Genomic DNA, 26,574 nt, shown 5'->3' with positions numbered 1-26,574 from the left:
AAACTACCTTCCAGACTGACTGATTAATAACAAACTACCTTCCAGACTGGGTAAATAATAACAAACTACCTTCCAGACTGACTGATTAATAACAAACTACCTTCCAGACTGACTGATTAATAACAAACTACCTTCCAGACTGGGTAAATAATAACAAACTACCTTCCAGACTGACTGATTAATAACAAACTACCTTCCAGACTGACTGATTAATAACAAACTACCTTCCAGACTGACTGATTAATAACAAACTACCTTCCAGACTGACTGATTAATAACAAACTACCTTCCAGACTGGGTAAATAATAACAAACTACCTTCCAGACTGACTGATTAATAACAAACTACCTTCCAGACTGACTCATTAATAACAAACTACCTTCCAGATAGACTGATTAATAACAAACTACCTTCCAGACAGGCTGATTAATAACAAACTACCTTCCAGACTGACTGATTAATAACAAACTACCTACCAGATAGACTGATTAATAACAAACTACCTTCCAGACTGACTGATTAATAACAAATTAGCTTCCAGACTGACTGATTAATAACAAACTACCTTCCAGACTGACTGATTAATAATAAACTACCTTCCAGACTGACTCATTAATAACAAACTACCTTCCAGATAGACTGATTAATAACAAACTACCTTCCAGACTGACTGATTAATAACAAACTACCTTCCAGACTGACTGATTAATAACAAACTACCTACCAGATAGACTGATTAATAACAAACTACCTTCCAGACTGACTGATTAATAACAAACTACCTTCCAGACAGACTAAATAATAACAAACTACCTTCCAGACTGACTGATTAATAACAAACTACCTTCCAGACTGACTGATTAATAACAAACTACCTACCAGATAGACTGATTAATAACAAACTACCTTCCAGACTGACTGATTAATAACAAACTACCTTCCTGACAGACTAAATAATAACAAACTACCTTCCAGACTGACTGATTTATAACAAACTACCTTCCAGATAGACTGATTAATAACAAACTACCTTCCAGACAGGCTGATTAATAACAAACTACCTTCCAGACTGACTGATTAATAACAAACTACCTACCAGATAGACTGATTAATAACAAACTACCTTCCAGACTGACTGATTAATAACAAACTACCTTCCAGACAGACTAAATAATAACAAACTACCTTCCAGACTGACTGATTAATAACAAACTACCTTCCAGACTGACTGATTAATAACAAACTACCTTCCAGACTGACTGATTAATAACAAACTACCTTCCAGACTGACTGATTAATAACAAACTACCTTCCAGACTGACTGATTAATAACAAACTACCTTCCAGACTGACTGATTAATAACAAACTACCTTCCAGACTGACTGATTAATAACAAACTACCTTCCAGACTGACTGATTAATAACAAACTACCTTCCAGACTGACTGATTAATAACAAACTACCTTCCAGACTGACTGATTAATAACAAACTACCTTCCAGACTGACTGATTAATAATAAACTACCTTCCAGACTGACTGATTAATAACAAACTACCTTCCAGACTGACTCATTAATAACAAACTACCTTCCAGATAGACTGATTAATAACAAACTACCTTCCAGACAGGCTGATTAATAACAAACTACCTTCCAGACTGACTGATTAATAACAAACTACCTTCCAAATAGACTGATTAATAACAAACTACCTTCCAGACTGACTGATTAATAACAAACTACCTACCAGATAGACTGATTAATAACAAACTACCTTCCAGACTGACTGATTAATAACAAACTACCTTCCAGACAGACTAAATAATAACAAACTACCTTCCAGACTGACTGATTTATAACAAACTACCTTCCAGATAGACTGATTAATAACAAACTACCTTCCAGACTGACTGATTAATCACAAACTACCTTCCAGACAGACTGATTAATAACAAACTACCTTCCAGACTGACTGATTAATAACAAACTACCTTCCAGATTCAATAAATAATCACAAACTACCTTCCAGACTGACTCATTAATAACAAACTACCTTCCAGACAGGCTGATTTATAACAAACTACATTCCAGACTGACTGATTAATAACAAACTACCTTCCAGATAGACTGATTAATAACAAACTACCTTCCAGACAGGCTGATTTATAACAAACTACATTCCAGACTGACTGATTAATAACAAGCTACCTTCCAGATAGACTGATTAATAACAAACTACCTTCCAGACAGGCTGATTTATAACAAACTACATTCCAGACTGACTGATTAATAACAAACTACCTTCCAGATAGACTGATTAATAACAAACTACCTTCCAGACAGGCTGATTTATAACAAACTACATTCCAGACTGACTGATTTATAACAAACTACCTTCCAGATAGACTGATTAATAACAAACTACCTTCCAGACAGGCTGATTTATAACAAACTACATTCCAGACTGACTGATTAATAACAAACTACCTTCCAGATAGACTGACTAATAACAAACTACATTCCAGACTGACTGATTAATAACAAACTACCTTCCAGACAGACTAAATAATAACAAACTACCTTCCAGATAGACTGATTAATAACAAACTACCTTCCAGACTGACTGATTAATAACAAACTACCTTCCAGACTGACTGATTAATAACAAACTACCTTCCAGATAGACTGATTAATAACAAACTACCTTCCAGACTGACTGATTAATAACAAACTACCTTCCAGATTCACTAAATAATCACAAACTACCTTCCAGACTGACTCATTAATAACAAGCTACCTTCCAAACAGGCTGATTTATAACAAACTACATTCCAGACTGACTGATTAATAACAAACTACCTTCCAGATAGACTGACTAATAACAAACTACCTTCCAGATAGACTGATTAATAACAAACTTCCTTCCAGACTGACTGATTAATAACAAACTACCTTCCAGATAGACTGATTAATAACAAACTACCTTCCAGACTGACTGATTAATAACAAACTACCTTCCAGACTGACTGATTAATAACAAACTACCTTCCAGACTGACTCATTAATAACAAACTACCTTCCAGATAGACTGATTAATAACAAACTACCTTCCAGACTGACTCATTAATAACAAACTACCTTCCAGATAGACTGATTAATGACAAATTACCTTCCAGACTGACTGATTAATAACAAACTACCTTCCAGACAGGCTGATTATTAACAAACTACCTTCCAGACTGACTGATTAATAACAAACTACCTTCCAGACTGACTGATTAATAACGAACTACCTTCCAGACTGACTGATTAATAACAAACTACCTTCCAGACTGACTGATTAATAACAAACTACCTTCCAGACTGACTAAATAATAACAAACTACCTTCCAGACTGACTGATTAATAACGAACTACCTTCCAGACTGACTGATTAATAACAAACTACCTTCCAGACTGACTGATTAATAACAAACTACCTTCCAGACAGGCTGATTATTAACAAACTACCTTCCAGACTGACTAAATAATAACAAACTACCTTCCAGACTGACTGATTAATAACGAACTACCTTCCAGACTGACTGATTAATAACAAACTACCTTCCAGACTGACTGATTAATAACAAACTACCTTCCAGACAGGCTGATTAATAACAAACTACCTTCCAGACTGAATCATTAATAACAAACTACCTTCCAGACTGACTGATTTATAACAAACTACCTTCCAGATAGACTGATTAATAACAAACTACCTTCCAGACTGACTGATTAATAACAAACTACCTTCCAGACTGACTGATTAATAACAAACTACCTTCCAGACTGACTGATTAATAACAAACTACCTTCCAGACAGGCTGATTAATAACAAACTACCTTCCGGACTGACTGATTAATAACGAACTACCTTCCAGACTGACTGATTAATAACAAACTACCTTCCAGACTGACTGATTAATAACAAACTACCTTCCAGACAGGCTGATTAATAACAAACTACCTTCCAGACTGAATCATTAATAACAAACTACCTTCCAGACTGACTGATTTATAACAAACTACCTTCCAGATAGACTGATTAATAACAAACTACCTTCCAGACTGACTGATTAATAACAAACTACCTTCCAGACTGACTGATTAATAACAAACTACCTTCCAGACTGACTGATTAATAACAAACTACATTCCAGACTGACTGATTAATAACAAACTACCTTCCAGACTGACTGATTAATAACAAACTACCTTCCAGACTGACTGATTAATAACAAACTACCTTCCAGACAGACTGATTAATAACAAACTACCTTCCAGACTGACTAAATAATAACAAACTACCTTCCGGACTGACTGATTAATAACAAACTACCTTCCAGACTGACTGATTAATAACAAACTACCTTCAGTATTAACTTCTCATGCGGGACATTCAGCCGTCATTGACATCAGGATGAATCTAAAACCTTTTTCAGATAACGTTTTCCTATAACTGTTCAGTGTTGTATTTATTCTTCAACACGCTTCTTTATAGATCATAAAAAGATCCCAAAATGTTCTGATATTTATCCACTTCTCGGTTGTCTTTTACCAAAACCAACATCGGCAGGTTTTTTTCTCTCCCTTCATCAGCGGACCAAACTAGCAGGGACAGATGGATTACATTATTTTTTTGCTGATAATGGACCTGCATCTCTGCCGGCTGCGGCCTCTGTTTGTGCCAAACATTTTGCTAACATTTGGGAAAATACCGAGGGAAGATGACATCAACCGGGTTGGAAAGAGGGGGAATTGCAGCTGTAAGCAGCTCAGCATCAGTGCAGTCGGTAAGTGTCACTACTGCTGTAAAGTTCTGCTTTGTTGTGACTGAGACGTGACTTAAGCTGATAATGCTAATGCTAATGCTAACGGCTATGCTAACGGGACAAACCAGAAGGTTTAACGTCCTGTGGCGTATAAATGGGCCCCAGGTTTTATTTTCTTATATCTATCCTATGCTCTGCCACGTAAATGTTTGTAAATGACTTCTCTATTTATTATTTTCCACGCCTGCTACCACACAGTAAGTACTCATGATGGATGTAACTTGCCCCAACATGACATGCAGTTGTAATAATCATATTGATAACAAAGGTTGACCATCATGTAGTCTTATATTGGCACCTATAGGATATCGACAGGTAGGATATTTTATTTCCAATCCTCGTCCTCCTTCAGACATCTTCACATCATGTTTGTAAAACGGGAGCTGTGCAGGATTAATATCTGCAGCTGCAGCCTCTGTGGATGTGGAGGTCTGACTCCTGGTATGATGGATCTGAAAGATATGTTTTATTTTATCTACATGCAGTGAAGACACAGAGGTTAGGGAAAATTGTGTCCGTGTATAACTGTGTGAAATAAAATGAGTGTGTTTTTAAAATTCTATGCTAATATTTCAGTGTGTGAAAACCAGTTTTATTCAATCAGCTTTTTAAAAATAAAAGTCTGCAAAGCACTTTGTGTAGCCTTTGACATGAAAGTGCTTTATAAAGTTTGATTTGATCTATTTGTATTACATTATTTGATTACTCTTAAACTGCAGCTATTTACACCTACAATCTCTTTATGTGATGATCTGATGTTTTTATAACTTGTATTTGCAGATTTTAGTCCAGCACATCTCACGCCATGCGCAGCACCAGCGGTCTACTGATATCTAAAAGTTGATGTTGGAGCAGACTGACCCTACAATGCAGGCAACAACTGGAACACAGCTGTCATCAAGGACTTTCCACCCTCTCTTCAGAAGTACAGGTTAGTCGTTTGTTTGAATAATTTTACATACAGAAAATGATAATAAATCAATCACATATACATTCTTAATGGAAGCTAAGACGCACTTTTATTGCTTGTTCTGATGTCAGTATCTGGTTCTGTGCAGAAAAGGAACCCAGACGACAGCAGTGAAGGTAACATCTCAGCCAGTCTGGAGGAAGATGATGATGAAGATGGTGTGGAGACTTGCTCATCCGGCTCCAGAACCACGAGAGTCCACATGAAACCCAGAAAACTCAGCTACTGTCTTAACAGAGTCAATAACGAAGAGTGAAAATGATCATTTTTATTTTATTACATTGAAAATGAGCCTTGATTTTATTTCTGTACACTAATAAAGATATTGTTTTAAAGAGCTGTATTTTTTTTACTTCAGCTTTACATTTTACATTCAGAAGTCAGATGCATAAATGAGTATGTGGTAAAGTTGTGTATTTACTTTAATTCAATTGCTATTGTCCTAAGTGACTGCAGCAAAGTTACTATTTGTTATATGTAATATGAAATGGCAAGAACATAAATAATCACCTTTTACAGTTATTTACCATTTGATTAGCTTTATTTCTGAATTTTTGGGCATTGAAGAGAAACTTACCTCTCATTCCCTGACAGGTAAATGTACATAATCCTGCTTATAAATGTTTCCTGCATTTTGTAATGAAAAAGCATTGAAGCAGACTGGTTCCATGCCGGGATGTTGGGTCAGACACGGAGGAGTTTGGACCTGCTTTAACCTTCTCAGCACCTAAGGAAATGAAAAAAGAAATGTTATTTTCTAAGGACAGTAGTAATATCTTGCTGTCTATTTCTGTGGGCATGTGGAGCTTAACAGAAACAATCAGACCAACATAATAGATGTTAAGTGATGCTGGAATATATAAAACACGAGTCTATATTAGTCAGCTGGAAGCCTGATCAATGATACAAGATAGCTGACTTCATGTTATTTATCTGTACAGTAACACAGCAGCCCACATCAGTGGCTGCATTAACCAGAGATCTGTCATGTTGACATAACATTTTTCACATTCCTGGCTAAAACGGGAAATCTGAATAAGCTAATTAATTTAGAAAAACACGTGACGGTAAATAAAACCTCAATAAAAAGCGCAGCTTCGTGAAACTCTGTGTGGTTAAAATGTGTGTGTGCTTATCTTGGTGCAGACCGGCCGGCAGCTGAACACTGAACGTACCGACCGGTTCAGTCAACACCCGTTTCATTTTTTACATCTGTAACTTTGGATTGTGTGAAAAAGTACATTTATTGTTTAAAAAACGGTCCAACACGGAATAAAACTGAGACGTATTAACATGAACGACATGCCTCATTGTCAACATGCTATCTGAACAGGCAAGGCGAGCAGACAATAAAAAGGACGACTTTACCATACAGAGACAGTTTGGTGTAAACGTGCTCCTTCCACCATCTCGGTATCTTCTCTCTCAGGCTCAGAGTCCGGTTCAAACATAAATGCTGAATTCAGAAAGCTGCTGCTGTCGGGTTAGCTGCTATCACTAGCCGCTAATGTTTTAGCATGGAGACTACTGGCCTCGCCCCCCTGCCGACTCCGGACTTCCAGTGATCAATCAGCGAGCAGCTCATTAACATTATTACAATAACTCATTAACATTATTTTAATCTATATCCAGATTGGTGAAAATCTCGCGTGAATTCTCGCGAGAAAATGTTTATTAAGAATAAAGTGTCAGAAAAAGCACTTTTATAAGTTTTTTGTTTAATAAGTTTTTAAACAGTTATTCAAAAACCATTAGAGGACAGTGGGCACATGAAAAGACCAGGTTATGACTCCTTTAAATTCTGGAGATATTGTTGTCCTTTATTTTCTGACAAATCAAAGTAAAACATCACTGATGTGATTGAAAATTAAATCATTGCTGCATAAACATTTTACATTTTCTGTAAATTTCAGCTCAAACTTGAACATCTGGAACTTTTAGTGTTAAAAGCAAAAGTCTGAGAATTCAGATCATGTAAACATAATGACAGATCTGCCATAATAAAATAAATATGTTTAAAACTGTAGAAACAGGCACAGAACAGCTGGTCTGGCAGTTTTCACGCTGACTTGGAGGCTTGGACACGACGTTTAACAGACGTTTGGACATTAATGGCCTCTGTCTCACATGCAGCTTTTTTTCTCTTGTCTTTCATCATCCAAAGTTTCTTAAATTCCTTGATAAATCAGTTAAATAAAATAATATTTTATTCATGGAGGAGGAAAATTATGATGTTGTAGGAGTTCTTTAAAAAAAGAAAACCAATGTGGTGATGTTCTGCAGCCTGCTGGCAGGAACCATCTGCAGCTCGCTGTCTTTGGACCTGCAGAAGCCTCTGGCTGAACAAACTGATGATTTGTTTTCTGGATCGTGTGGAGGATGTGAAGAGTTCATGTCCAGCAGCTTGTGAAGCATTCTGTTCTGGAAAATCCACTGCGGCAACAGCGGCACCTGAAATATCGTCGCCAAACCTAAACTGTTTTGTATGTCTGTCCTCCTCAGAGCGAAGTCACACGGGACGAGATCTTCCCAGAATCCCAGCTGAACACATTTCATCGGAAACATCTGCAGGTCCGAACTCTACTTTTATGGAGTTTCAGAAATATCAGGCATCAACAAACACAAAAGGTGGATTTGTTAGGTTGACGTCAAGTGCGGGGGATTCATATGCGGACTCGGCTTGGAGTTTCAAACAATGCTTTATTTGCTTCCTTCTGATTTCGGTTTCTTTCCCAGGTGGATGCGGAAGATAGGTTAGTCGGCAGGCAGACAAGCGGGGAGGTAAACCTGGCGGTCAGAGAGGCGGGCAGGCAGGCAGGCGGGCGAGCAGGCAGGCAGGCAGGCGGTAGGGCAGCAATCGGGCATGCAGGCAGGATCTCTGACGGGGAAAAAAACACACAGGTTAACGATCAGGAAATCACACTGGGAAGAATCCTTCAGGCCGAGAGTTGTACCAAAGGCGTTCATCTATCTGGCGATGAACAGCAGGCTGGGCAGATCTTAAATAGTGCTGCTGCTGATTGCCAAGATGCCGATCAGGTGCTGATCCAGGTGCCAGGATGCCAGACACGCCCACCAGGGAACAGGATCACAACAGTACCCCCCCCCCTCAACGGGAGCCACCAGGCGACCGAAACCGGTCAGGATGAGCCCGGCGAAAGTCACGAACCAGGGAGGCATCCAAAATGAACGAGCGAGGGACCCAGGCACGCTCCTCAGGACCATACCCTTCCCAGTCAACCAGGAATTGAAGGCCCCGACCACGACGGTGCACATCCAGGAGACGTCGGACCGTGTAGGCCGGGCGACCAGCCACAAGCCGGGCGGGAGGAGGGGGCCTGGAAGGAGGGACCAGAGGACTGGATGAAACAGGTTTAAGTTGGGAGACGTGGAAGGAGGGATGAACCCGCATGGATCGGGGGAGCTTAAGTCGAACCACAGTAGGGTTAATGATCTGTTGAATTTCAAAGGGGCCCAAGTAACGAGGAGTCAGTTTCTTGGCATCGGTCCGCAAAGGAATGTTCCTGGATGAGAGCCAAACCTTCTGACCAGGGGAATAACCGGGCGCAGGAGTCCGGTGACGATCTGCCTGGCGCCGATTCTGTTCCCCAGTTCGGAGCAGCGCAGCCCGAGCCTTCTGCCAAACCCGTCGACAGCGGCGGATGTGAAGCTGGACAGAAGGCACAGAAACCTCATCCTCCTGGGCGGGGAATAGTGGCGGCTGGTACCCTAGGGAGCATTCAAAAGGGGACAATCCAGAGGCTGAGGAGGTGAGAGAATTGTGCGCATACTCAACCCAGTCCAGATGTTCACTCCAAGAGGATGGGTTGGTTTCTGCCACACACCGGAGGGCAGTCTCCAAGTCTTGATTCGTCCTTTCAGCCTGACCATTGGTTTGGGGGTGAAATCCTGATGACAGACTCAGAGTGGCTCCAATTGACTGACAAAAGGCTCGCCATACCTGGGACGTGAATTGGGGCCCTCTGTCAGACACGATGTCGGCGGGCAGTCCGTGGAGCCGAAAAACGTGATGAACCAGTAGGTCAGCCGTCTCCTTGGCCGAGGGAAGTTTGGGGAGTGCGACAAAATGCACGGCCTTGGAAAAGCGGTCAACAATGGTTAAGATTGTATCTTTACCTTTGGAGACGGGTAGGCCGGTGACGAAGTCCAGGGCAATGTGGGACCATGGCCGGCTGGGAACAGGCAGGGGTCGTAGAAGACCGGCTGGCGGTCTATGAGAGGCCTTACTCCGGGCACAGGTGGTGCAGGCAGCTACATACTCCCGAGCATCCTTCTCCATTGTGGGCCACCAAAACCTACGCCTAATGAGGGATAGGGTGCGTGTGGATCCAGGATGGCAAGCCAGACGGGACGAGTGACCCCACTGGAGGACCAAGGAACGGACGGCATCTGGAACAAATAGGCGGTTAGGAGGACCTGTACCTGGGTCAGGTTGCTGTTGCTGGGCTGCGAGGACCCTATCCTCTACTTCCCAGGTAACTGCGGCAACAATGCGGGTAGCAGGCAGGATTGGGTCCGTGGAGGAAGTGGATCCTGAAGTGAACTGGCGGGAAAGGGAGTCTGGCTTCTGGTTCTTGGACCCAGGTTGGTACGACAAGGTGAAGTTGAAGCGGTTAAAGAAAAGGGACCAACGGGCTTGACGGGGATTTAGCTGTTTGGCTGACTGCAGGTATTCCAAGTTCTTATGGTCTGTCCAAATGAGGAATGGCTCCCTAGATCCCTCCAGCCAGTGACGCCACTGTTCGAGAGCCAATTTAATGGCTAGGAGCTCGCGATCACCGACGTGGTAATTTTGTTCAGCTGGGGTGAGGCGTCGAGAGAAATAAGCACAGGGATGGAGTTTCTGAGTCCTAGATGATCGCTGCGACAGCACAGCTCCAACTCCTATGTCTGAGGCATCGACCTCAACCACAAATTGACGACTGGGATCAGGGTGGAGGAGAACAGGGGCTGTGGTGAATAGATCCTTCAGTCTACGGAAAGCCTGATCTGCAGGTTCAGACCAGGTAAAGGGAATTGATGGAGAGGTAAGACGAGTGAGAGGGGCTGCAATCTGGCTATAGTTACGGATGAAACGGCGGTAAAAATTAGCAAATCCCAGGAAGCGTTGCAGTTCTTTCACAGAGGTGGGGGCAGGCCAATCTACCACCGCCTTGACCTTCTCCGGGTCAGCTCGGACTTGCCCAGTCTTAAAGATGTAGCCGAGGAACGATACAGTACTCTTATGAAACTCACATTTCTCAGCCTTGACAAATAAGCGGTTCTCCAAGAGTCTCTGTAGGACCAGTCGGACGTGTTGGATGTGCTCAGACTCGTTCTGGGAGAAAATGAGGATGTCGTCTAAATAGACAAAGACGAAGCGGTTAAGGAGATCTCGTAACACGTCATTAACCAGGGCCTGAAACACGGCAGGAGCATTACATAGTCCAAACGGCATAACACGGTACTCAAAATGGCCCAAGGGTGTCCTAAACGCTGTTTTCCATTCGTCTCCCTCTTTTATCCTGACCAAGTGGTATGCGTTGCGAAGGTCGAGCTTCGTGAAGATTGTGGAGCCATGAAGGGAATTGAAAACTGACTCCAGTAGGGGTAAAGGGTACTTGTTTTTAACTGTGATTGCATTTAAGCCCCGGTAGTCAATACAAGGTCTAAGTGAGCCATCCTTCTTGGAGATAAAGAAGAATCCAGCTCCTAGGGGTGAAGAAGAGGGCTTAATTAATCCAGCTGCTAGGGAATCTGAGATGTACCCCTCCAAAGCCTCCATCTCAGGTCGGGATATGTTGTACAGTCGGCTGGTAGGCAGCGGGGCACCTGGGAGCAAATCAATGGTGCAATCGTAAGGTCGATGAGGTGGCAAAGCTAAGGCCTTGTCCTTGCTGAAAACCTCCATTAAATCATTATATACTGTCGGTACTGCAGACAGGTCTGGGGCAACGGGTTGAAGACCAGAAACGGATGAGGTCAAGGGAATAGCCGACAGAAGACAGGTGGCATGACAAAAGGAGCTCCAATTGATAATTCTCCCAGTTCGCCAATCTAGGTGCGGGTTATGTAATGACAGCCAGGGGTGACCCAAGACCAGTGGAGACTTAGGTGAGTCAACAATGAGGAAAGGTATGTATTCTTGGTGGTTGCCAGAAACTATCAGTCTAACGGGGATGGACTGTCGGGTTACGGAATAAAGATGGCTACCATCCAGAGCCTGTGCTGATATAGGGGAAGAAAGAGCCTCCAGACATAACCCAAGAGTGGTGGCCAAAGTCTCGTCCAGAAAATTGGCCTCAGCTCCAGAATCCACTAAGGCCTCAACAGAATGGGGGGTCTTACCTACGAACAAGGTTGCGGGGATAAGTGTCTTGGTGTGGGGGATCTCGTTGGATGATGTGGTCGTCAGTACTCCCGCCGCTACTGACGACCCTGGTCTTTTGCCCGGTTGGGACATAGAGATATCCGGTGTCCAGATCTTCCGCAGTAATAGCAATCTCCAGAGTCCCTTCTCCTCTGCCGCTCCTCTGGGGAGAGGTGAGCCCTGCCCAGTTGCATGAGCTCCTCCGTAGGCGGGGTAGTGTGAGACAGAGGGGAGGAGTTCGATTCCGAGAGAGTGCCCGAGTCTTGGCTGGATCTGGATCGCCGTTCCCTATCCCTCTCCCGTAGCCGGTTATCTATTCGTATAGCAAGAGAAATTAGTTCGTCCAGCGAGCCCAGTGTGTCTCGGGTTGCCAACTCATCCTTTAGCCGACTGCTTAACCCGTTGGCGAAGATGTCTCGGAGAGCCACGTTGTTCCAGCCTGAATCAGCAGCTGCTGTCCTGAAATCAATCGCAAAGTCCGCTACACACCGATCTCCCTGACGGAGATTAAGGAGACGCTTGACTGATTCTCCGCCCCTTACTGGGTGATCAAAAACTTTTTTCATCTCCTCGACAAATGAGGAATAGGATGAGTGTCTAAAATCCTGCTGTTCATATGCCGCTTCCGCCCACGCCAGTGCCTTTCCTTCCAGCAGTCCAATTATATATGAAACCTTGGATCTATCATTAGCATAGGTGTATGGCTTCTGGTCAAAAACAATGGAGCATTGGAGGAGGAATCCCCTACATTTTCCCAAATCCCCAGCGTAGGGCTTGGGATCTGGGATGTGTGTCTCTCTTACTGTGACTGCTCGACCGGGTTGAAGCGCGGGGGCGTCGGGATCCGGCAGCTGGGAAGGTGCAGATGGGATCAATCCAGCGACATGTGTGGTAAGTTGGCCCAGCTGAGAGAGTATGGTGTGGTAATTATGATCCAGAGTCATCATCAACTGTTCATGTCGAGCGAGGCGAGCATTCAGACCTGAGAGGGCTTGCTGTAGTGGGACCGAGGCGACTTCCGGGTTTGAGTCCGCTGAATCCATTTGTGGCCAGATAGTTCTGTTAGGTTGACGTCAAGTGCGGGGGATTCATATGCGGACTCGGCTTGGAGTTTCAAACAATGCTTTATTTGCTTCCTTCTGATTTCGGTTTCTTTCCCAGGTGGATGCGGAAGATAGGTTAGTCGGCAGGCAGACAAGCGGGGAGGTAAACCTGGCGGTCAGAGAGGCGGGCAGGCAGGCAGGCGGGCGAGCAGGCAGGCAGGCAGGCAGGCGGTAGGGCAGCAATCGGGCATGCAGGCAGGATCTCTGACGGGGAAAAAAACACACGGGTTAACGATCAGGAAATCACACTGGGAAGAATCCTTCAGGCCGAGAGTTGTACCAAAGGCGTTCATCTATCTGGCGATGAACAGCAGGCTGGGCAGATCTTAAATAGTGCTGCTGCTGATTGCCAAGATGCCGATCAGGTGCTGATCCAGGTGCCAGGATGCCAGACACGCCCACCAGGGAACAGGATCACAACAGGATTGAGGGGGACTGAATTCAGATAGCAGACCAGGATGATGGTGGAGAGGTGGGGGTGTGGCCAACATGGCAGATCTGACAGACTGGCCACGCCAAGCAGTAACAGCTGATAAACAACATGTCTCCACGCTGTCCGCCGTGGAGCGGGCTGCGTCCTCCACGAGAAGCCAGAACTTTGTTGGACGTGTTTGAAGACAGTTTTTGACACATCAGGCTGGAGGAACTTTTTTTCTTGTGGAGCTCTCAGAAGTGTTGTGTGATTGGTTGGACTTTGAGGTGGGCGTGGCCAACATGGAACGCCTGAAGCGGAAAATTGCTGCTTCTGCACTGATGCAGGTTGAACAGATCATGGTCATGCTGGTGAGAAAAGAACAAACATGTAGCGAACATGATCCCTTCCCGTTCCAGACCAAGCTTCTTGTGGAGGAGGATTTTTATTTTGTTCTTGTGACACTGAGGGCAGGAACAAAGTTCTGGTTTCTGGTGGAAGATGGAACAAGCTGGAGGAAGACGGCAGAAACAAACATCTTCCATCTGAACTTTGTGTGAGAGAAGAAACTGAATGTTTCGTCTGGATCGGTCTCTGGTTCCGGTTCTGCTGCTCCAGCAGGTTCTGCACAGCGGACTGGACTGTCCACCACGGACTGACAGAAGATCTGTAACGTCTGAAGGAGTTCGTTCTCTTCTTTCCTCTAGATGCTTCTGTGCTGCATCTCCAGTCCCGTCTGTCGTCCAGCTGAACCACCTCCATCTCCTCAACATGCATGTAGACAGTGTTTGGTTTAAACTTGTTCATCACGTCAACAATCATCTCACAAGTTTTATTGGTTTTTAAATATGAGATGATTGTCACCGCACCATTTAACAAACTGACTGACCAGTTCTCTGTACTCTGCTTCTTGTCCATCCCTGATACACCCCACAACTGCAGAGTCATCAGAGTATTTCTGCAGATGACAGGACTCAGAGTTGTACTGGAAGTCTGAGGTGTACAGAGTGAAGAGGAATGGCCAGAGTACAGTTCCTTGTGGTGCACCAGTGCTGCTGACCTCCATCTCAGACACACAACCTTTCAGTCTCACAAACTGGGGTCTGTTTGTGAGGTAGTCATAGATCCAGGTGGTTGTGGAGGTATCCACCTGGAATTTATGGAGCTTCTCACATAACAAAGCAGCTGAATTTTATGAACAGAACTCAAAGAAAAGAAGATCATTCAACATGGTTAAAGAAAAATTTCCTAACGCACATGTAGACATTGAATATTCTACAAGAAGAACTTTTTGTATCATTACATGTATCTTGTATCTTGTCACAGGGGCGGGTTGTGTGTGGGTGAAAAGTTTGCTCAGTGCGTGACGAACAAACACGATCACACTGGTCCTGGATTCCTCAGTGCTCATCATTTATCACACTCATCGACCTTATAAAGCCGGCTGGACGGCTGCTACCTCATCATACATGAACGAAACAGAAGCTACACAACCTGCACGTCACAATAAGATTGGGAACCAAAAATACGCAGAGCGTGCTCCTAAACTGTCCATGAGGCCACATCTGCAGTGTGCTGTCTGATGACATCATTATTACTGGACAGGTGAAGTGTTCTGAAATGGCCGTTCCACAATTACAACCTTTACAATCTGTTGACACCTTTATTTATTAAATATTTACTCACAGGACACAGTGTATAAGACAAAAAGCACCTTGCTAGTAACAGTCTGGCCCCTTTTTTCTAAAAACTAGTGATGGCAAGATGGAAACGGTGTTCCAGTCCGTACTGGACCTTCTGTGGAACGCGCGATGTGAAACAATATTCCATGATCTGAATCGAGACATGGATGTCACGTTCCATATCGTGTTCCATTACGTCACCAATCCTTTTGAAACGCCCCGGTTGTTCCGCGCCGCGTTCGTCAGAACCAGAGGTCAGAACTTAGTGAAACACAAAACTCAACGATCTTTTCAACCTTGTGTCCAAAATGGAACAAGTAAATAAATAACAGAAAGTGAAAATGTTTACTACATTCACAAATTTAACACATTTTCATAAAATGAAACTACTGGTATTCAAAAACTGTCTTTTCTGATTAGCAGCAGAGACGTGAAACATTTAAAGTCTCTCCTAACCAGCTGTTTATCTGCAAAGTCTGCTCTCAGCGTTCCGTGAGAATTGTATTAGAATGGAAGGAAGTACAAAGGGTCCCGTCTGTCTGGGATTAGAGCTCCTTGCAGGGAAAAGGGTTAAATGCATTGCATGCAACATTTGTTGTAATCCTACAACAACGTGGAGACACTGGCGGACGAAACATCCTGATGTCTCCATCAGTCTTAGGAAACCCAGTCCAGCGCTGGTTCTAGCCAGGATTCTGTTCATGGTACAGTAACTGTATTCAGCATCAGAAACTTCATTCAAGAAGTAATTATAATTCATTTTATTTATTACACATTTGAGTTTACTCTTTCATAAAGCTTACTATTAAGAATGAATGAATTTCACACCAGAGCACAAAAAGGCACATTTATTATATATTTATATTCTCACATAAAGTTTCATTTTAATATTAGCTATAAAATGCTAACGTTTTTAGCAGTATTCCTCCTCCTCACTTCGTTTTTGTTGTTTCCTGCCAGGTAGATGAAAGGAATTTGGACGAGGCACAAATCAGCCTGACCTGATTGGACCCACAACCCTTTTTTAAATTGTGGACGTAAACAGTTTCAGGAATTTTGAAAAGAAACTTGACCCCATTTACATTCTCCCATCCAGAAATACACTGAAATTATGCTGAAGTCCATCCTGACATCTCTAGAAACTAACAAGCCAAAGAGATTACGACAGACCAAACACATCAGGACCGCAAAACGTTCCATTGTATTGAGTTCCGTCATTTGAAATCATATTTTTGGCCACTAGGTGTCACTGTGGCAATATGTTCCGAATGTTACAAAAGATCAATTCTTTTATTGGAACAATTGTTCCAAACGATTCGATCTCGCGAACGTTCCATTTCTGCCATCACTTATAAAAACTAATCTTCTCCTGAATGAAACCAGTAGCACGGACACCTACACTGCCCCCTTCTGGTAACTAAAGACCACCAAGTTGATTTCTGTATGGTACAGGTATGACTGTATTTACCTCTCTAGTTACAACTGTTCAAATGATCTGAAAGTGTTTTTTTGTCTTGTAAGTCATGCTGTTATTAATGTGAAAAAAAAGAAAAAAAAGTAGCAATAAAGACGCAAACGGAGGTGTTCCACAGTAAATAAGAGACATTTATTTAGAAAAATAAATAACAGAAACACCGAGGTAAAGAGGAAATCCACATTATCATCTTGTTTCAAACATCAGCTTCTCAGAGCAGATACTTTCTCACACAAGAATGAATATACTTAACACAAAATTCTATCTTTGTAGTATATTTAACACTGTTGTGGAAGTTTTCTGGTGCATGTTCTGCAGGAGGATTCATGGATGAATAACTACATGCAGACAAGGTGTGTCTAAGTGTGAAAACATGGATGTTTTCTGCTGAACCAAAACACAGGATTGTGCTTAATATTGTCCTTCAGGAGCTAATATGTGAATATATGTTATCTTAAAGTGAAGTTTAAGTCATAGATTATCTAAAAAGTCTAAAAACTATATTGTATTCTTTCTGTAAACCCCCAGCACCCCATCACTTTCTTATAAACTAATAACAGATGAGCTCATGAGTCAGTTAGGCTGTCAGCAACATGTTCATTTAGTGGTAAACTTCTAGCTAATGGTTCAGTTAAGCAGCATTTCTTTTCATTATTGTGTTAAGTGAACAGTTATTCTGTAGGCCTAGATTCACACCATTCGGTTTACTGACGTCATGAAAGTTAGAAAATGTGCTAGAAATATTTAAACATCTTCTTTGGGAGTACAGAGCTTCACACAAACCAACATGATCAACCAGCTGAAGACAACAGTGGTACAATCAGAAATGATGTCCCTTTTAACCCTCCATACAAACACCGACAAAGTCATAATCACATTCCACAATGCTGCCCTTCACTAAAAATACAGCTGGAGCAAGAAGGAAAAAGAAAACCAAACCAAGTACAAGTAATAGAAAACACACATATAAAACATAAATTATCTCTTTACTTCAGCAAAGTGCTTTAGCAGGCCTTCTCAGATAAACCAGAGATCAACAGAATAGTTTTACTGTGTTAGCCTAGCCTAGCTGAGCCTAGCTTTGTCAAACCCAACAGTAAACTTAATAATTTTTTTTTTTTGGCTATTTCTGGTAATAATTTGGTTTTAGATGAGAATAAACTGCACCAAAGTGCTGATTCTTCTTCTTTTGTCCACTATGTGTCCAGCTTTGGCCCCCATGCTGAGGTATGCTAACAGCTAACAGCTAGCAGGGAAACAGCTTGTTGCTGCTAACATCCTGTTTTCTCTCAGAACAGTCTGTCAGACTGTCTGATGACATGAAACTAAAGAAACAGGAACAAATGATCGAGTTTAAACCGGTTCTTTGCTAACTTGTCTGTTGCGTGTCGACTTAATTCTGTTTCATTCTTTTAGTTAGGAGCCTTCTTCTTCACTGAATGAGTCATAGATCAGAGTTAAATTCCTCTGGAACTGGTTCAGCACCAATCAGGACTGGAACTGGTCTGATATCAGGACTGGACTGGAAAAAAAGGAAAAAGCAGAAAACTTTGAGAGGCCTTCATAAAGCAGGAAAACTATTGATAAAGACCAGTTTAGAAGATTACAACAAAGTCTGAGATTAAGCATGACGACTGGATCAGGATTGAAAGCTGAATCTTCCTTTTCACACATTTCTACATGTCCTTCTTTACTTCAGAGCTTTTCATCTCAATGTGTGGATAAAAACTGACCGGTCTGGGAGACAGACCTAACCGCCTGTCATCTGGAAGGCCTTTAACTTTCAGAGAATTTCCGCTGCGGTTTCATCTTCACTTTTAAAACCACAAAACTTGCCACAACTTTGTGAGGATGACTGACGGAGAAACAGCTCAAAAGCAGGGAAATAAAAGCCACCACAAACAGGAAACCACAGGGTTCATAGACATATCACAAAACACGCTGCAAGAGTCCATCTTAACACAGCCAGCTGATTTTTCTCAAACACCAGAAAACTTCTGCTGAACATCACAGGCAGCCTCATCTGTTCCAGAGAAAAAATAGGACACACCTGAGGGAAAGTCTGAACTTTTTTCTTTGGGTTGACCTGTCTAGGTTCATGTCAAAGAGACTAAAGACTCACATTACTGGTCTTAGATTGGTGCAGGTGTTCAGATCCTGTCTGGATTCACATGTATTTGGTTCTTAAAGAGCAACTTAAAGACACACTACAGAACTTTTGCCATTTTCCCCGTCAAGCCGTATCGACGGCTAATTTGGCATCCGTCTTGAAAATGTTAAATCTTTGACATTTTCCAGAGAAAGGAGTTATTCTATTTTGGTACATCTTCACTGGGTTGGTTTCTTCTCCATTATGTTCAGAGTAAATTAGATGTTTCTTCATTATAACAGACTTTGACATGTTTGGCATTTGGTCGTGTTTGTCTTTGATCCGCAGCACCTTTGTTGTGAATACTGATGTCATGATTCTAGATTTTCTTACAACTGCCAAAGAAATTAATTAATTTCTCATCACTGTAAATGTGTAAAACCACATGAAGCTTAAAGGTCTTTGAGTCTCATTCCAACTAAATCCCCTCTTCTGCAACCAAGTTCTGCAATGTTAACTCTGGATCTCTCAGAAAAAACTGATAAAAAGGCTGAAAGACATGGACCTGGTTCTCCACCTGGTCCTCCACCTGGATTTCTACCTGGACCTCTGCCAGGACCTCTAAATAGACCCTTATGTGAACCCCTATCTGGACCTCTACTTGGACCTCTACCTCACCTCTACTCTGGACCTCTACCCGGATCTCTTCCTGGACCTCTACTTGGACCTCTATTTTGACCTCTTCCTGGACCCCTGTGTAGACCTATACCTGGACCTCTATCTGGACCTCTATCTGGACCGCTATCTGGACCTCTATCTGGACCTCTATCTGGACCTCTACCTGGACCTCTATCTGGACCCCTATGTAGACCTATACCTGGACCTCTACCTGACCTCTTCCTAGACCTCTATCTAGACTTCTATCTGGAACTCTTCCTGGACTCCTATGTGGATCTTTTGCTGGACCCCTGTGTAGACCTATACCTGCCCTCTACCTGGACCTCTATCTGGACCTCTACCTGGACCTCTATCTGGACCGCTATCTGGACCTCTACCTGGATCTCTTCCTGGACCTCTATCTGGACCCCTATCTGGACCTCTACCTGGACCTCTATCTGGACCGCTATCTGGACCTCTACCTGGATCTCTTCCTGGACCGCTATCTGGACCTCTACCTGGATCTCTTCCTGGACCGCTATCTGGACCTCTACCTGGATCTCTTCCTGGACCCCTATCTGGACCTCTACCTGGACCTCTATCTGGACCTCTACCTGGACCTCTATCTGGACCGCTATCTGGACCTCTACCTGGATCTCTTCCTGGACCTCTATCTGGACCCCTATCTGGACCTCTACCTGGACCTCTATCTGGACCGCTATCTGGACCTCTACCTGGATCTCTTCCTGGACCGCTATCTGGACCTCTACCTGGATCTCTTCCTGGACCGCTATCTGGACCTCTACCTGGATCTCTTCCTGGACCCCTATCTGGACCTCTACCTGGACCTCTATCTGGACCGCTATCTGGACCTCTACCTGGATCTCTTCCTGGACCTCTATCTGGACCCCTATCTGGACCTCTACCTGGACCTCTATCTGGACCGCTATCTGGACCTCTACCTGGATCTCTTCCTGGACCGCTATCTGGACCTCTACCTGGATCTCTTCCTGGACCGCTATCTGGACCACTACCTGGACCTGGGAGGCTTCTTTCTGGAGGTTACATCATTAAAACGCCTTTTTTCCACGAAGGAGGAAAAACCTGCAGCTAGCTATGACTTCCAGCTGCTGTTTAATGCATCATTCTGTGAAAATAAATTATTAAGTCTTGTTTGGTGTCTGATGAAATGGTTTAGTGATATTTTCTATAACATTATGTTTGCTGATGATTAAAATGAAATAGTCTCTTCCCTGTGCTGATTTTCAAAGAGCCATTTGTGCTATAGTCACATGACGACTGGATTACTGCAACTCACTGTACACATGGTTAGACCGGGGTTCTCTCCAGAATGCTTCGGCCAGCCTTTTGACAAAAAACAGGCAGTGTGAGCACATTACTCCTGTACTGGCTAACCTGCACTGGCTCCCAGTTACTTTTAGAGTCCAATTTAAGATTTTATTAATTGGTTTTAAATATTTGCACTTCATGACCCCATCTCATTTAGTTGAGCTTCTGCAGCCATATGCTCCGTTGAGAGTCCTAAGGTCTGCAGATCAACTTCTGTTGGCAGTGCCTCAAACCAGGCTCAGAACTAGAGGGGATAGAGCCTTTTCAGTGGAAGATTCTCGACCAGGGATCCTCAATCCTGGTCCTCGAGGGCCGGTGTCCTGCAGGCTTTCCTAGTGTCCCCGCTGCAACACACCTGATTCAAATCAATGTGAATTTAGCAGACATGTGCAGAGCTTCTCTGAGTCTGACTCAGATGTGTTTAAGCAGGGACACTTGGAAAACTTCCAGAACACCGGTCCCCGGGGACCAGGACTAAGGACCCCTTCCCTAAAACTGTGGAACAGCCTTCCTCTCTTTATTAGGGCCTCACACCCCTGGATTAAGTCCAGTCTGAAAACCCATCACTTTTACTTGGGATTTAAAACCTAAGTTAACAGGATATCTTGGTTATTTCTATTCATATTACAGTTTTTTTTTTTGTTTTTTTTTAAAGTTTTATTGTTTTTGTTTTTATTGTGTACCTGTTGTCCCCATATTGCTGTCTCTCATAAACTAACCAAAGATAGTACTTACTGATATTGTTAGTATTTTTACTTTTAATTTTGAATTTTAACTTTGTTGAGTACTTTGGTCAAACGAGGTGTTAGATGTACAAATTACCGGCTACATTTACAGCCTATAACAGGACTAAGCCCCACACATGTAAGCAGCAGTAGGACTGTGGTGGTTGATGTGGCCCTCAAATCAGATTCAGGCTTGACCGGATTCTGGTCACATGAGAGAGCATGTTTGATGCACCCAGTGTGTTAAGTTGCTCCGTAAGTAACCACATATTTTACTTTTGATTTGGTTTTGGAAACACAACTCCATATAAATCTTTCATGAAATAACATCCAATTTAAAAAGTTGTAAAACTTCTATGAATCTGAAATCTCTGTCTTCTTCTGTTGGCTATTGGTGTGTCTGAACTGATTATCTGACAGGAAGTGAGCTGGTCACATGGCTCCTACAGTCTGAGAAGGAAAGGGGCGGGGCACTACCCAGGCCCCGCCCCTGAGTTGCTGTTGGTTGTCTTGGGTCGGGTTGTCCGTGATCCGTTTCGTCCAACAGGAAGAAATGGACTTGACTCTGAGGTGATGACGATGCTCGGGATCCGACCAATCGCGCCTCTCATCAAGTGTCCCTCTGCAAAGTCTCCGTTCTGCCGGGCGAAAAGTGGTCATATGTAAGCAAAGACAACTGATAAATAACAAAGCTGCAGACCGAATGTGGAAAATCCTCATTTTCCTCAAAACAGCAAAGTTTGCAGGTATTCCCAGACGGTGCCTTCACTGCTGCCGTTCATTGGAGCGTTGGTACCAAATGCACAGAAATAAATGACAGTGGGTCTTTTCTCACAAAACATCAGAAAATATTTCAAATAAATTTTATCCTATTTGAAATTTTCATTTTTATGTCTTTTTCCGAAGTTGTACTTTATTAGCTAAGCTGTTAATAAAGCACAACTTTGGAAAAAGACATGAAAAGGAAAATTAATCTGATGGAGTACATCAGTAAAAACACAAATAAAATGAATGAAAAAAAAAGAAAAAAGTGCCACGTTTACTTGGAAACATGTTGGTAACATGACCCATTAACTGGGAATAGATCACTAATTGTTGTGGTCCTATTCCCTGGTGGGCGTGTCTGGCATCCTGGCACCTGGATCAGCACCTGTCCTTCATCTGGGCAATCAGCGACAGCACTATTTAAGACCTGCTCAGCCTGCTGTTCGTCGCCAGATTGTTGAATGCCTTGCGGTACAACTCTCGGCCTGAAAGATTCTTCCCTGTGTGAATCGCAGATCGATAACCTGTGTGTTTTTCCCCCGTCAGAGATCCTGCCTGTATGCCCGATTGCTGCCCTACCGCTTGCCTGCCTGCCTGCCTGCCTGCCTGCCTGCCCGCCTGCCTGCTCGCCTCTCTGTCCGCCAGGGTTGCCTCCCCGCTTGTCTGCCTGCCGACTAACCTATCTCCTGCATCCGCCTTGGAAAGAACTAAGTCTAGTGAGAGGAGGCGCAGGTAAGTGAGAGAGGCGGGCAGGTAAGTGAGAGAGGCGCAGGTAAGTGATGTGGCAGTGACGTAAATTTTGCGAGACGGCAGATTTAGTCAAGGCGCGTGAAAACAAATATTAATTCTACATCATATTCTTGCCAATATAATCTTAAAACTGTTTCTGGAAGCAAATAATTAAAAAGTCTTATTCAAGGTAAACTCTGGAGCAAAGCGAGGAGGATCTCACCAGCTTGTCGGAGTTTATTGACGAGTGTTTCAACCGCATCGTCATGGGCAAGTCAAGCCAAACACCGACTCCGTCTGCGCCCAGATCCGCTTCAACCTCCAAGAGAAGCCGGAAAGAAGACTCGCCCGGAGCGACGTCCTCTAACGGGGACGACACCTCGGACATCCTGATGTCCATTGACAAAAATCTCGCCAGCTTCGACGCTCGTCTGGGCCTGTTGGAAGTTCTCCACCGGGAGTTTCAGTCGCTGCGGGAGTCGCTGGAATTCAGCCAAAAGCAGGTGGAGTCTCTGGCCGCAGAGAACGCCAGCCTCAGGGAGACGGTGACTTCTCTCAACGAGGGGATGACCCGACTCACAGAGGAAAATAAAAAAATAAAGGAAACTGTGATCGATCTCCAGGCGCGCAGCATGAGGGACAACCTGGTCTTCGCAACAAGAAGAGGATCCAGAGCAAACAATCAGATCCTTTATCCAAACCAAGCTGAAGCTACCCGAAGACGCGGTGAGGAACATCTCATTTCACCGAGTTCATCGCTTAGGTGGGAAAAGACCGGACAGCCGCAGACCCAGACCGATTGTAGCCAAGTTCGTGAGCTACAAGCAGAAAGAGCAGGTGAGGGATCGAGGTCCGGAACTCCGCGGGACCGATTTTAGTGTAAATAATCAGTTTCCCAAAGAGATTCTGGAGAGACGCAGGGTCCTGTTTCCCATCCGAAAAAAGCTCAGAGACGAAGGATCCCGTGCAGTCATCGCGGTGGACAAATTGTTCGTCAATGGACAGCTTTACCGTGACAAAAATACCCCCCCCTGGCTCTACTAACCTCAGGTAATATCTATCACTCATACAGCTAATTATTGTTAAATTTACATGTTAATCTGCTATAAGCACATTAATTATGGTAATTCAGAACTGTACATTTACTGCCAGTCTTTGTAAATTTACTGTTGTTGTTGCTTTTGTTTTGTTTTGGTTTTGTGTTTTGCCCCCCCCCCCCCTTTAGGGCTTTTGTTTTTGCTCTTTTGTTTGTGCTATTTCTTTTTATGTGTAGTTGTAGTTGTTTGCTTTTCTCACTCCTTTCCTTTCTAGCTGCTCTTTCATTCTATTATGCCATACCAACAATAATAGGTAGGGTACGCACGTACATCCACATGACACAGACACTAAATGTCATGCACACAACACACCTACAACACAGAGCACGTTTAATCACATCAACACTCACCCCCAACTCTCACACACACTCTAAGCATGTGGACAGACATATAGGAACATTGTACACACAGATGAATTTATATACGCACACAATCTACACACAGCATGCATGCATTAATGTGGGCTTGCACACACACAAACACACACATACTTTTATAGAAACACTTCAGTAGCTTGAGCATGACCACCCTGAGGTTTGTTACGTGGAATATACGGGGAGCTGGTTCCAGGGAGAAGAGGTTGAAGGTGTTTAGCAGATTGAATGATCTACAGGCAGACATTGTCCTGCTACAGGAGACTCATTTATTAAAAACAACAGCTAACGTACTCTCTACAGCACAGTTCCCTCACGTGTACTCGGCCTGCTTCAACTCAAGACAAAGAGGAGTAGCCATTCTGATAAACAGGAAAATTCATTTTACTGCTAATAATATAATTTTAGACCCAGGTGGAAGATTCATAATAATGACATTATCTATCCTAAACATGAAGTTATGCATCGCAAATATTTATGGCCCAAACACTGATGACCCCTCCTTTTTTCACTCCTTCTTCTCCTTACTATATGATCACCTTGATAACACACTTATCATTGGGGGCGACCTCAACATGACCTTAAACTCTGGGATGGACAAGGGGGGCGGAGCAGGGAAACATAGGGTCTGGCAGTCAGCAAGAGTTGTTAAACAATATATGGAGGATTTTGGTCTTTGTGATGTCTGGCGCTCACAACACCTCACTGCTAGAGAGTACACTTACTTTTCATCTGTCCACCACTCATACTCCAGAATAGACTACTTCCTCACTAACAGCTCTATGATGAACAGTATCTCAGAAACTAAAATCCATTCCATCACTATCAGTGATCACGCACCAGTATCATTTACCCTAATGAATAAGAAAACTAAACCATCTTATAGCAAATGGAGACTTAATACATCATTACTTAAAGATCCTGATTTTATCAGTTACTTCAAACGGGAGTGGTCTTTGTATATAGAAAACAATGACATACCAGGAACATCAGCTTGTGTTCTTTGGGAGGCAGGAAAAGCAGTCATGAGAGGGAAAATAATTTCATTTTCATCACATAAGAAAAAGGAGAGTTAAAAAATATCTGAACTAGAGCTTAAAATAAAATCACTAGAAGATGCCTACAAGGCTTCTCCAGAAGAGCAAGTGCTGAATCACATAAAGGCTAAACTAGAGCTGAATGAAATAATTAACCAAAAAACCCAGTTTTTGCTACAAAGACTTCGCTTAGAGAATTTTGAACATAGCAACAAATCTGGAAGATTTCTCGCAAATCAATTAAAAGCAAACAAGGAGAAAACAACCATCTCCTCTGTTAAAGATTCAAGAGGAAATATCCTCCATGACCTTGATGGAATAAATGACACATTTAGGGATTTCTATAAAACATTATATTCCTCAGAAACAGATCCATCAGACAACAGCATTGAGGAATTTCTCAGCTACCTCAATCTTCCAAAGTTACAACAGGATCAGGAAATGGTTTTGGATGCACCCATTTCAGTAGGGGAACTACATGAAGCTTTAAAACACATGCCCAGCAATAAAACTCCAGGACCAGACGCTTTTCCAGTTGAATATTATAAAGAATTTTGGTCTATACTAGCACCCACTTTTTATAAAATGGCTTCAGAAGTTAAGGAAAAAGGTCGAATATCTCAAAACATGAATTTGGCTAGTATTACAGTAATACTAAAACCAGGAAAAGACCCCAAACTCCCATCTAGTTATCGTCCAATATCACAAATGAACGTAGATCTTAAAATAATCAGTAAAGTGCTTGCTACAAGACTAGAAAAAATAACTCCACTTATCATACATCCTGATCAAACAGGATTTATCAAGGGACGACATTCCACCACTAATACACGCAGACTAATAAATCTAATTGATTATGCCACCATACA

The 26,574-nt window shown here is 42.9% G+C and overlaps 1 protein-coding gene across 1 annotated transcript in view; it reads right to left on the bottom strand.

The window, feature by feature from the left end:
• Positions 1-22,176: 22,176 nt before the first annotated feature.
• The window catches only part of LOC306762817 (melanopsin-A-like), a gene marked incomplete at its 3' end in the record, with an annotated part of 64,043 nt that continues 59,645 nt past the window's right edge, over positions 22,177-26,574 (bottom strand). Inside the window, exon 11 of the mRNA XM_079249440.1 lies at positions 22,177-22,341. Coding sequence (XP_079105566.1) covers positions 22,177-22,341 — 165 coding nt within the window. The remainder of the gene's footprint in view (positions 22,342-26,574) is intronic.

This window comes from Telmatherina bonti (assembly GCF_933228915.1).
Source record: "Telmatherina bonti genome assembly, chromosome: 11".
In the NCBI taxonomy this organism is placed as follows: Eukaryota; Metazoa; Chordata; class Actinopteri; order Atheriniformes; family Telmatherinidae; genus Telmatherina; species Telmatherina bonti.
This window is presented reverse-complemented; position numbering and strand designations above follow the sequence as displayed.